Below are 13,925 nucleotides of genomic sequence, written 5' to 3'. Positions count from 1 at the left end.
TGTTACCAACATGTGGGTGGTATTGTATATGATCCATTCCTTAACGATTCCTGCGGTGTGTTTAGGATCATTATCCTGCTGAAAATAAAAGTATTCGTACATACCCAATTTTCTTGCACTTTCTTTTAAATTTTTTTGTGAAATGTTCAGATATTTGTATTTATCCATTAGTCCTTCTATGAAGAACAAATTCCCGGTACCGCCTGCTGACATGCACCCCCAGATCATAATTGAACCACCCCCATGTTTTACCGTAGCACACAAGTTTTTCACTTCCATTTCAGTATTTGCTTGTCTCCAAACAAAACTGGGTCCGTCCGATCTAAAAACGTTCAATTTCGATTCATCTGAAACGATTACTTTATTCCAGAATGCATTATTTTGACTAATAAATTCCTTGGTGAATTTTAATCTCTTTTTCTTCATCACTAATGTACGGCTTCTTTCTAAGAACCTTGGCATGATAATCACTTTCACGTAGCACTCTTCTACATAATTCTGGATTTACATCTTTCTTGAAGTAATCTCTAACTATCGTTGCACGTTGTGTAGCAGAAATCTTTGGATTTTTTTTTATTTCACCGATCAAAGCTCTTTCTTCTCTTTCCGTTAGTTTTTTTGGACGGCCTGAACGGTACTTGTTTTTTCAGTTCCGTCAGATTTCGATCGTTTAAGAATATAATGTATTGTAGATGTATTAATATTTAATAATTTACTTATTTCACCATACGTCGTTCCTTCGTTACGCCACTTTACAATTAATTTTCCCTCATTTTCAGGAATTTCAGATGTTTTGGGACACATGTTCAGTAGAATATTTCACCATGAATGCTAAACTATGACTGACGCCCGTAGAACAACTAGCAACAGTGAATGTTTACATTCAGTGCCTGAAAAACTTTGTTTTCATTTATTCTTAGAGCTCATTTCTATATGTTCAAATACTTTTGTGGAATCAGCCAAGTTTATGTTTGTGAGAAATAATTCATAACTATTGTATACATATTTCGATTACCAATTTATTTTTCTTTTATATTTCTATAAGTATTGTATAATATACTTATTATATTAAATAAAGTATTTCGTGGTAAGTTTCAAATACTTTCGTGAGTCACTGTATGTGCCCACCGATACTAACACTATTCCTACCGACACTTCATGTATACCTATTCCTACCGCGACCGGTCAAATGACCGGTCTTTAGCACAACTTGTATTTTTTAATATAGAATGAAGATAATAGCCAATTTGACATAATGTATATTTTATTCGTTGTCACCGCATAATATTTCGTTTACTATACCCTGTTGGGCCTGATGTTCCCCTAAAAATATTATGAATAGGTGCTCTTCCAGGATTAGACCCTTCTTTTACTTCTTGCCAAACAGTTCCGCCTACAGCAGTTTCGATTACCTCTTCCTCATTCTCACTATCGGAAGTAACTAAAAATCTCCTTCTCTTTCGTCCTCTACGTACGTTCGAAACATTCTCTTCGTCCTCATCGGTGTTCGAGTCGTTCTCCAATAGATCATAATTTTCCGTATTGTCATTTTCAATATCAAAAATTTCGAACGTCTTGACATTTTGGGAATGAATATTCAAGGGATAAAATAAAAATTCAAATATAAAAATGTAAATCAAGATGGATAAAAAAATGAACAAAAGATAAAATGTGAAACTTACTACGAAGTATTGTTGATTTGTTCACTTTTTTGAAAATGACACTTATAACACGTAATACAATATAAAATAAAAGTAGAATAATAATAGAATAAAAATACAAAATAGTAAAAGACTGCCGAATATGCTCCTTGTAACTTTCACGTTTTGATGCTCTCTGTTCAGCTCACAAGACTTTACTGATTTGAATTCGTGAGAAGACGTCTAGGCATCTCCTTCGGATATGATTTTATTTATTTTAAAGTCATAGTAGATAAGACGGTGTAAGAAAATCCGAGGTTCTGGACCGCTTCGGATACCAATCAGGCAAATAAACACCACGAGGCCGATAGGCGAGCGAGAACTGTAAACACTTTGAAGTGCCGTAAAGCAGTCCCTGGATGGCACTTTTCGGCAAAAATCATACCACAACTGCCTTACCTTTCGTTTGTAACGACTTTGTAGTTTTGTAATTGAGTCTTTGAAAGAATACTATTACAAAAAGATATAAATCGTTCTACCGGTCGCGGTAGGTAAGACAGACTACAAATTTTTCTCAGAAAATAAACAATAAAAAAAGAAGTGAATATTGAAAAATGTATTATACGCATATTTTAGGAAAAGTCGTGAAGTTTAAAGGCGATTCAATTACGTTGTATATAAGAAATTCTAATCGAAATTTTAAAAACGGTCATTTGACCGGTCCCGGTAGGAATAGTGCTGAGCGAAACCGCCATTAACATGCACAGAACAAAGTTGTTCGAACTGCTGAGATTTATATTTTATAACATAAGCAATAATCATCGAAATCGAAGGATAGGTAGATATTGTTACGAGTGTCGATATGTTACGATATCGATACATCGCGCCGAGTGGTTTTCGTTGCAGCGTCGTCTTAGTGACGACGATACAACAGAGACATGAAAGGGCCGGAACGCCATTGTGGAAGACACAAAGGTTTATTGTTATTTTATACGCTTTATTTATTGAAGATGCCCCGAACTCGCAACAATATTTTAAAACAACCTAATGTGTTCACTAGAAGAAAAGTGGGTGTCAAACATTACCTGACTCAGCCTATTCAATGCAATCATCGAATTGTAAAGATGGAAGTGGAACTTTTGCTTTCTAAAATTTTGTCGTGTTATCAAGATGCGTTGCTTGAGAGTCTAATCTACCTGGAAGAAGATTGTTTTCCAAAAGACGACAAAACTGCTATCACGTGGACACACCACCATTGAAATCAACAGTTCTGAAGTAGGAGACGTGCTCCGACTGAAGTTGCAAGTCATTTCTTAAGAGATGGGTAAGCCGAATGGGATAAGTATCCATTTCAAAATACACGCTATCTATGCGTCGCATCTTCTCCCGTGTAACACGGTAAGCTCACTGAAAACATCACTGTGATGACTCGTTAATGTGTACAGTCGAAAGAACCGAATAGAAAGGAAGATGACGGTACCGCTCACATGCATGAAGCAGCACATGCTGCATGTCGCACAGACAAACATCACGCAGAACACACACACCCACACAGAACTAAATACTATGTACATACCGTGACAGTGTTATGAAACACTTACAACCATACATTTTTCTTGTAAATAGTTCTAAATGAATGGCTCCTGTTTGTAACATTGAGAGTAGATCGTTTAGAATATAATCAATATTGGTGCATGTACCGTATTTATATTACGTATAACTGTATTAAACTTTTAGAGCTTAAGTTCATCATGGCAACCCAAAAATGTTTAACTTTTTACTATATAATTCTGTACATCGTGACGAGGAAATGCGAAAAATCGAAGTTTTAAGGCGAGAGGTTTTAATCACTCAATTTTAAGCACGCATAATTTTTGAACCAGTGATTTCCTCGTCATAAAACTTCGATTTTCGGCGTTGCCTTGTCAAGGTGAAGTTTAACCATTTCCAATGTATACGTTATATTAAAACATAGCAGTATATTTTACAATTCTATGTTATTACTTGATTACGGATTCTATGTACTTACTACGGTTACTACAGTTGTCATGAATGTTTCAGTTTCAAATCAAGACTAATATCACAGATAAATGATCAAAAGTAATCAGACTTCAGAATGCAACTGGGAAATTGATGATAGTAGAGACGTATAGAACGGTATACCACTAGTGATACAAGGTGCATTAAACGTGAACGTGGCCAATCTAAAAGACAAAGAAAATTACTAGATTTTCTTGTCTCTCGTTCAGGATTACGTGCTGGGACACCGAATATTGCAACATAGTGCAGTATGTTGGATGATGAATTGCTATAATACCCCACATTGACACCGTGAGTCAGCTGTTCCATCTATGGATTGTACTACTGTTGCTGGTCCTTCATAAAGCTCAACTTACGTAAATCCACGGTAACGTGTGATCCGGTGATTAGTCGTTTCGCGGCCAGCTCCGGCAATTGATCGTTGAATCCCGTGAACCATGAGGTTCGATCTGGTGGTCGCGGTCTCGGTCTTCGGCCTGTTGCGCATCGTCAGGCAAGCGGATCCAGCCAGGATCTTAGCGCTCGTTCCGACGCCTTCTTACAGCCACCAGATCCCGTACCGGCGGTTATGGCTCGAGCTGCACGATCGCGGCCACGAAATCGTGCTCGTCACATCGAATCCGATCCCGAACATGAACACCACCACGTTCAAGCAGATCGACATCAGCGGTGCGTACAAGGACATCAGAGGCGTCGATTTTATTCAGCTTCGTTTCGACAAGATCGATTGGCTGACGTTCATGGAAACTCATCTTTTCGATATGGCTGACACTTTCGCCGAACATGTACTGAACCACACGGATTTGAAACCGATCTACGCGCCCGAGAGCAACGAGACGTTCGACCTCGTGATGGCCGAGATGCTCGCGTATCCCTCTACATACGTCTTAGCCCATCGGTTCAACGCACCGTTAATAGGTATTTCTTCACATTTACGTGCAATTTCTGTCAAAGATTCATTTACAATTCTATATGTTTAATCCTCCGTATGCTCTGCCATTCGCGACCCGTTGTGGTGGGGATGAGCTCGAACGACCGTCAATATGTATGATTTTATTGTGATATAAGATGACGCTTTTTATTTTGAAACAAGAAAATCGCTATCCCCGCTTCTTCTTCTTTATGGTCCCGAGCGAACGTCTTATATCGAAAGAAAACTGTAATGAAATATCGGCGTAGGTCAGAAGTGATTCCAGCATAGGTTCATTTACCATTACAAACATGTTTCCCAAAAGGATTTGTGGGGACTTGAAAAAATGTTTTTGTCATACTGGTTTCGTTCTCTACCTTACCGACGAAATTTGGCAGAGTTCGGGTTTGGTTTAGGGTGGCGGCGGGTCTAAAACACTAAAACACTTGCTCCGTCAATTAAAAAGGACAGAATTCGCTGTAGTGAGTGGCCAATGAGCTAGGAAATGATATTAATATAATAAAAAATTGTTTCGAGTTGCTAAAAATCCTTTTTGGAAACATATTTTTATTACAATACGAAGTTATTTGCCAAATTTCAGCTCAATCGGATTTGGCCGATTTTCGGAACTTTAGTCGATTAATGTAGTAGTACTCTACAGTTTCCAGAGTTCAAAGTACAGTAAAACCTCGATTATCCGAATCCCTGATGTCTGAAGTATCTGGTATCCCAGTAAGCTGAATCTAAATTGAGCCATATGTAGCTCTATTTACCGTACAAATCGATGAAGATTGAATTATAATTAGCATTGTAGCTAATTAACTGATCTATTGTTCGAAATCATAGATTTCTTTGCTTATTTTGAATAATCGAGGTTCTACTATACCATCTTCGGGAAGATTGTAACAGTAGTCAGAATTAGCTCTGTGCTGTACTTCTTTATAATTCAGAGGAGGAAAAGGAAAATTACTGTACAGGAAAATGCTGTTTCGTAATAACCGCAATATTTGTTGATTGCAGATTTAGACGTGTCGATCAACAAGTAATTTCGTTCGCATAGCTCTCGGTAATCGTTCCTATATACATAGATTTTAAATAAGTAGTATGACGCACGGGTCTACTGATTTTAAACCTCTTGGGAATACGAGGATGTCAATATTTAAACGATTAACATGTTTCTCCTTGTTTGTGTTTTGAGACAAGCATGTGTTGAAGCAGTTGCTTACTAGAAACAGTGCTCTCTGTAATCGTATCTCTTGTAATATCGTGTTTCGATTTTAATGATAGTTAAATGGTTCGCAGAGTAGGAGATAATATTGACATCCGCTTATTTGATCAGCGATTATATCTGTATTAAAGATAAATCTCGCTAATATTAACTAATTTCTGATCTTTTCAATCGCAAATTCTGAATGGAGAACAATTCATTACTGAAAGATCTGCAATTATGCAGAAATAAACCATGTTCAATAATAGTGCTCTTACGAAGCTGTCAGATGTTAAAAAAATTAGATTCGATATGAAAATTATATACTTGTTATTATATACTTGTATTATTACTCTATGGTACATCGTTCAGAAATTGTGATAATACACAAAGAAGTTATTATTTTAAATAAATTGTTAAATTGTATAAGATTAGTTTCATCTTTCATTCTCGAAACTAGCATTCATCAAAACCGGAGAATGATACCTCCTGTAAATCTTCATGGTCGTATATCACGGAAAGACCTAAATACTTTAAAAGTGAATTCAGGACAACGTTCGAAATTTGCTAAAAAGAAATTATTATCTGCTGTGATGAATCATACTCTGAATTACAATAAACAGATGAAAAAATATATTTGGAGAATGAAGCATTAAACATATATACAAAAATGCATAACACCCACCAATCCGATACAGTGGTCACTCCATTATGAGGCAGAATTATTTTGATAAATATATTTCTGTTATCAAATACTGCTATATTTACTTTTACTATGAAGTTATCCCATTAATTTGTTGGAAATATGATGCGAAATAATCTTCTTTTTTGGTGTACTTATAGGGTTGAGCTCACTGGGACTTTTCTCTTTTACTGAGCACGCTCTCGGTGGCGTGGTGTTGCCTTCGCACGAGTACACCTGGGAAATGGAGGCGAACGTGGGGACGAATCAGCCGTTTTGGAAGAGATTACACAATTTCCTTAAACTCTCGCGGATGATGTACCTCATTCACCGCGACCTTTATCCACGCCAGCAGAAATTAGCGGAAAAATACTTCGGCACCCCCGTGCCTTCGGTGCTCGACATACAGAAAAACACCAGCCTTATATTCGTCAACCAAGCTGATGCCATAACGCCAGCCCGACCGAAACTGGCGAACATGATTACCTTCACCTCTTTTCACGTCGAGAAGAACCTGCCTCCTTTGCCCGAGGTATATATGACAAATCCTTTATTCGTATAAGGAAATGCACTTTTATCCACACGTACTGAATCTAGCAGATTTTGTTTAAATATGCAGCAAAATGATCAGCAGACCTAAGGCTTCAAGAAGTGCTGATCTCCAAAGTTTTGTTTGCTTGAATTCCATACTTTGGTTTTGCGAGACCTGCAGTCTCTTCTTCCCGTAATTTTTTAATAATATTTTTACTTGCTGTTAAATCTTCAGAAACATTAGGTAAATACTAAAGAAGCAAAGAAATACGTTTCAAGTCTTCCCGAAGTAAGGAACGATTATACTGAAGAGTATAATACACTTAACCTGATAAATAGACAATACAGTGTAACAGTACAATAGATACAATATACAGTGATTTCTCTATATATGTCGCCAAGGCTTGGATGATAAATGTCGCGGAATTAGTCCCACTAGCACGGTGTATACCCCGTGAGGGGCCGCGAGGCTCGAGAGGCCTCGGCAAACATAACACGGCTCGGGTATGCCTCGTGGACGTTACAAGACGTGGACGTTACAAGACGTATATCGAGAATTCACTGTATCATGTTTAATACTTTTCTTATGGTGCATCTTGAGTGACAAAACCAAGAACACAGGGAAATGATTATCCTTTATTTTTTTGCTGGTAGGATCTGAAACGCTTTGTGGACAGCGCGACCGAAGGGTTCATCTACTTCAGTTTGGGCAGCAACGCTATGAGCTCGGACTTGCCTAAAGAAACCCTACAGGTTTTTCTTGACGTGTTCGCCAAATTGCCCTATAAAATTGTATGGAAGTTCGAGAAGGACATGCCCAACAAGCCCGATAATATCTTTGTTGGAAAATGGCTTCCGCAGCAGAGCATTCTTGGTACAGTCCCATTTTTTTATCTAATGTATCACACTTCCAGGTAATTCACATGATATTGATTAACACCCCGTGGATCTATATGCAAAATAAGAATTGTCTGCATCGGTCGCAACAAACAGGAGACACATACAATTATATTTTTTTCATTAATAATTTCAGTATGTCGAAAGAAAATTATTATTATACAACTGACGTTAGTAGGTCAAAAGTAAATTATCAAAGTCATTGTCACCAAAGTCAAAGTGATTGTCCGCCTTATTATTTTCTGAATCTCGTAACAGAGATCTCTTATAATAAAATTACAAACATGCTACATATAAAATAGATGTTATCTAGAAGAAGAACAAAAATCTCACAATTTTAAGATTACAGTATCTTACGGATTCTATTCTTTTTCTAATTCTTGTCTTACAAGGGAACATATTCAGATGCGAAAATCCGATTTTGATGAAACTTATGGGAGCTTCTAGTTCTTTGAAAAATATTTGACACGTATTTTTTTTATCGGCAGACATCCACTTTGAAGGGGTGAAAACAGCCCTCAAAGTTGGGGTTCAAAACCACATTTTTTGAGATATCTCGGAAACCAGAGATCGAAAAAATTTGAATTTTTTTTTAAATTGTGTGTTTTTCAATGGGAAATGTAGTCGCGCAAGAAAATTTTAACAAAAGTTTTTTGTTTAAACAATATATTAAAATTTTGATTTTTTTTGCAGTTTCTTTTATTTATTGTTAGTTCATTTTAATGTAAACTTGGGTGTGTGATCTTTGATCCAAAATAGGGGATACATGTTTCAGGATTTTCTTTTTTTTGCCATTTAACAATAATTATGCATAATGGAAGATAGTCTTGCACCTGGCGTGCGTAGGAAGGAATTCTGGCTTGTTTCATCGAAATATAAGCATTTAGTACAAACTTTTATAGTCACTTTTATAGCCAATTCGCGTGTGAATTTCTGCAGTCGTTGGGCCTTCGGTCAAAATATACCTGCAGCCTTTTTAAACTGTGAATCCTCGAAGTTGGAGTTTTCCTCGTCGTTTATGGTAACTCTGAAAAGAGCTGGTGGCAAATGCCTCACATCAGTTTTACCTCGGTTATATATAGCATTTCAGAAGAACACGAATATTTTCAAACATTTCTATTGGTTGTTAGGGTGAGAGAGTGGGAAAGGTAAGGTGTCTTAAGAATGTATAAATATGGGCACTTTGCTACGTGTGCTATTAGTCTTTCTGCATTACGGTTTGTAAAGCAACGTGGATATTAAGAAGTTAAGGCTACTTCTTTCGGATTTTTAAAACAGTGCCACATAAAACAAATAATTTCTGTCGATAATAAAAAAAAACATCCGATAATTATATTAATTTTACTTTTGCTGATTGTTTATTTTTCTTGTTAGATTCGTTTTTATAAACATGAAGGTCAATCCGACGAACGTTATAAACATTTTGATGGAAACATATAACAGTAATAATAACGAGGGAACACCCACGAATGGGAAGGAAATTGAACTGGCACACATTATTATAGATCTGATTGATAGGTACAGAGAAGCAGGGTACATGAATTTCGAAACGCAACAACAATTGATATTCGATGACCTAACAGACGAACCGACTTCATTTAATGTTCCCGAAGACGAAGAAGATTTGGAATCAGCGTCAACATCGAAACCGTCGTCTTCAAGTTCTCCGGACGAGAGTCCAGAAGAAATGGAATATGTAGACATTGATTTAGAATATAAGAAGACAGCTGTAGATTATTGGAAGAGTGGAAGAAAAAGAACACTAAACTTCCAAACTGTAAAAAACCAATACAAGAAATTGAAGAGACAATCAGATTTATACAGATGGGAAGAACAAATTAATAAAGGCTACACTTGAAAAATTTATTGTAGCAAGAAATAATAAAATTTTGGTACACCACATAAATTTGAGACGGTGGGCAATGATCGAAAATTCATCAATAAATTTAGCAGGATTTCAGGCATCGTCCTGTTGGTTGTGGAAGTTTAAAGAGAACTATAATATAGTATCAAGAAAAACGACGAAACTCGTTACCCGCCATCATAGTAACCATTTAACAGATTTGACCGCAGCAGCAGACGATTTTGTGTGTCATGTGAAAGGGTATTTTGAAAATTATGGCGTAAGCAATATTTTCAATAGTGATCAAAGTGGGTTCCAGTTGGAATTGCACTCTGGTCGAACACTTTCACACAAAGGTGAAAAAGAAACGGGTGCTCTTGTCCAATCCATATCGTTAACAACTCACAGCTACACTATCCAGCCCACAATTTCAGCTGATGGACAGTTGCTATCGCCATTGTATATTGTTTTGAAAGGAGTCAAAGGGCAGTTAGGACCTCGTGTACGAAGAAGTGTGTTCACGGCACCTAATGTCCATATTGAAGCTTCCACATGGGGTAAACCAACGAAAGAATTATTTAGAATGTGGTTGACTGAAGTATTTCACGCTGCTACCTGCGCCACCTTCTTTAGCTACTAATATAACAATAAACGACACATAACCCAGTGGTATTGTTTAAAATACTATACACGTTTATACTATATGCTTATATTTCGACGAAACAAGCCAGAATTCATTCCTACGCACGCCAGGTGCAAGACTATCTTCCATTATGCATAATTATTGTTAAATGGCAAAAAAAAAAGAAAATCCTGAAACATGTATCCCCTATTTTGGATCAAAGATCACACACCCAAGTTTACATTAAACTGAACTAACAGTAAATAAAAGAAACTGCAAAAAAAAAATCAAAATTTTAATATATTGTTTAAACAAAAAACTTTTGTTAAAATTTTCTTGCGCGACTACATTTCCCTTTGAAAAACACACAATTTAAAAAAAAATTCAAATTTTTTCGATCTCTGGTTTCCGAGATATCTCAAAAAATGTGGTTTTGAACCCCAACTTTGAGGGCTGTTTTCACCCCTTCAAAGTGGATGTCTGCCGATAAAAAAAAATACGTGTCAAATATTTTTCATAGAACTAGAAGCTCCCATAAGTTTCATCAAAATCGGATTTTCGCATCTGAATATGTTCCCTTGTTAGTCGATAACGCAGGTGCTTGATACGCTGGGGACAATATTAAATGATTCACTCAAAATAACTTTTGTATTGTATCACTTTTTCGTTGATACTTTCTTATATTCACAATACTAATAAAGATATTTAGTTAGTCAGCTTCTCAGGAATCTTGTATATATTAACGTTTGATTATTAATCGTGGGATATTGTTACATAGCACATCCGAATGTCAAGATGTTCATCTATCAAGGAGGTCTGCAAAGTAGCGAGGAAGCGGTGCACTTCTCGGTGCCATTATTAGGATTTCCAATATTGGCAGACCAGGATTACCAAGTGCTTAGGATGGAGGCCCTTGGTGTCGCGAAATACATGGACATCACAACTGTGACGAGGCAAGAGTTGGATGCTGCCATTCGGGAGATAATAAGTAATAAACAGTGAGTATATACAGTTTTTACGAAAATGTATTTTCACGGAATCCTCGTTCGTTGCATATTTGCGATTCCCACTACGAGTTGTTAAAAGTTCTTGATTCAGCTGGGACACCATGTATAAATTTAGTTTACAATTGAGCATTTCAAATGAATAGAAATATTAATACGAAAAAACATTCCTATGATTAATACTTTATCGAGCCAAGTCACTGTAAATCCGCGGTAAGGTAGAGTGACCATGTTACCGACAAAATGAGGCGAAAAATAGTTTGACATGCCTCAACTTTTCGTCTTCATATGAGAATATTTTTCGTTGGGAAGGGGCTCATTCGAAAGAGGATGGTTCAATGCAGCGCGCTTTGGTCATGACCTGACGAGATTATGCAGATATTTCGTAATATAAGTGTTAGAAGTAGGTTAAAAATTGATGATGCGGATGCCACGGAATCCGAGCATTTTTATGCCATTTCATGGGTTTTCGTGATATCGTGATGATCGCGAGTCCGCCATTTTATGATAAGTTTTGCAAGAAAGTGTAATTTTATTCGCTGTTTTTCAGGTACAAACAGAGGATAGTGGAACTGAAAAAGCTCGTGAACGATAATCCGTACAATATGGTGAAGCATTTAGCATGGTGGGCGGAGTACGTGATTCGCCATAAAGGTGCTCCTCATCTTCGTTCGAATTTAGCTCATCAACCATGGTACCAGCGCTGTGATATGGACATTGTGGTATTCCTGACGATCGTGGCCGTTTTAATCGTTTCAAACATAGCTAGTGTCATTGCGAAATTGGCTGTGCGCTCTTACAATCATTATCAAAGGTTATCCACACTGAGGAAAGAAAAAGTTAGTTAGTTACAAATCGATAGAGCACGAAGATCGAACTTTCGGCGTACCAGTATAATTATATATTTATTGATTTGGATTATTATGCGTGTTGTGGCGAATTATACTGATCAGTGATGGCGGACCTTGTTAGTGTTACCAGTGTTGCTTTGAATGTTATCAATCAATTTATATACGATCAAACAATAATTATAGTTTAAAGTAAGTTGTCTGACGACATTATGCAAAAGCATGATGCATACGAATTCAAGAATGCAGTGTATGATTGACGGATTCGCCTTCTTGACGTAGTAACAAGAACATGGTGGATTAATCTATTCTTTGTATTGTATCTTCGACAGTAATTAATGTTAACGCTCGAGTGATGTCAATTCACTATATGTTGACTACTCAACTTGGAATTCCTACCATGATTTTTCTCTATTGTTAGTCTCAACGAGAATCTTTTGGATGGAAGAACCCTCTTGGTATCATGCGGTCTCTCATGAACACATCAAAATTTCTGTACTCCAATTTTCTATTTTATTATTTTATTATTATTATTATCTATTTTATTCCCATTGCTATCAAGCTATTAAAGACTCCATTAAGTGTTCATTTTGATAAGTATCAATATCATCTGCCGGTACCACGTACTTTACTTTTGAATATGCTCCGATTCCTCTGTATTACATAGTACAGTGATTGATCTGTATGTGTCTCCAAGACCTGGATGATAAATGTCGCGGGGTATATCCCGTAAGGGGCCACGAAGAGAGGCTTCGGTAAACATAGAACGGCTGGAATATGTCTCCTGGACGATACAAGACGCTGTCAAGACCCGTGTTGTTGACATATATCGAGAATTCGCTGTATTTCGTTGCCGAATTACTTAAAAATCAAGAAAGAAACATGAACCACTCTACCACTAGTTATCGCAGCACTATATGACAACGTCTCAACTCCAGCTACTTGAGAAACTAGATCGATTGCAGATATTTTGAAAAACATACAGAATTGTTAAAACCACTGAGGTAAACTTATCCCCATCTGGTTTGCGGCAGGTTATGACGATGATTTTTTTATTCTAAATTAGTAAAGATCAGTAGTATTAGTTTTGACAATTCAAAAATGGTGGCTTTGACTTGAAAAACAATGAAGGCTGAATAATTTTATTTTATCGTGTAATTCAGTTGTTGCCACAAAAGTGGCAAGAAGTTGTGGCCAATAAAGGAGAACATTTTGACTAAAATGCACTTTTCCATTCATTGAAAATAAACATGTTATTCTTGTAACTTTCTCCCTTTAAAATCTCCTATTTCTTGTGACTTCGTATTATTTTCAAAAATAAAATCAAAGATCAATAGGTGACATAATGGCACTATAGAAATTAGACAAATTGAATCGTAGCCTCAGACATCTGCAATGCCATCAAACTTTATCAGATATCAGATAATTTGAGGATCAAAAGTTATCAAACTTCAAACAGTAGCTGAGGAATAGATAGTACCGGAAAATACAGAATCTAATCCACCTGATTCCTCCATTCCATTAGCGAGACAAGGTGCATCAAACGTGAAGACTGGAAAATCTATCTAAAAGACAAAGAAAATGAATAGATTTTCTCGCCTCATGTTCGGTATTGCGTGCTGAAACTCCGAACATTCCCACATAGAGGAAAATGGTAGATGAAGCAATAAGACACATAGACACACTGACCCAGCTTTTCCA

General features: G+C 36.7%; 1 protein-coding gene across 1 annotated transcript; it reads left to right on the top strand.

The window, feature by feature from the left end:
* Positions 1-3,741: 3,741 nt before the first annotated feature.
* On the top strand, positions 3,742-13,114 carry LOC143353984 (UDP-glucosyltransferase 2). The gene is made up of 5 exons (XM_076787633.1): positions 3,742-4,598; positions 6,641-7,011; positions 7,665-7,884; positions 11,151-11,370; positions 11,927-13,114. The coding sequence occupies exons 1-5, from the start codon at positions 4,118-4,120 to the stop codon at positions 12,222-12,224; spliced, it is 1,590 nt and encodes a 529-aa protein (XP_076643748.1). The 5' UTR covers positions 3,742-4,117; the 3' UTR covers positions 12,225-13,114.
* The last annotated feature ends 811 nt before the right edge of the window (positions 13,115-13,925 follow it).

The sequence above is a fragment of the Halictus rubicundus genome, chromosome 5 (assembly GCF_050948215.1).
Source record: "Halictus rubicundus isolate RS-2024b chromosome 5, iyHalRubi1_principal, whole genome shotgun sequence".
Classification (NCBI taxonomy): Eukaryota; Metazoa; Arthropoda; class Insecta; order Hymenoptera; family Halictidae; genus Halictus; species Halictus rubicundus.
Note: the sequence above shows the minus strand (reverse complement) of the source record. Positions and strands in the feature narration are given on the sequence as shown.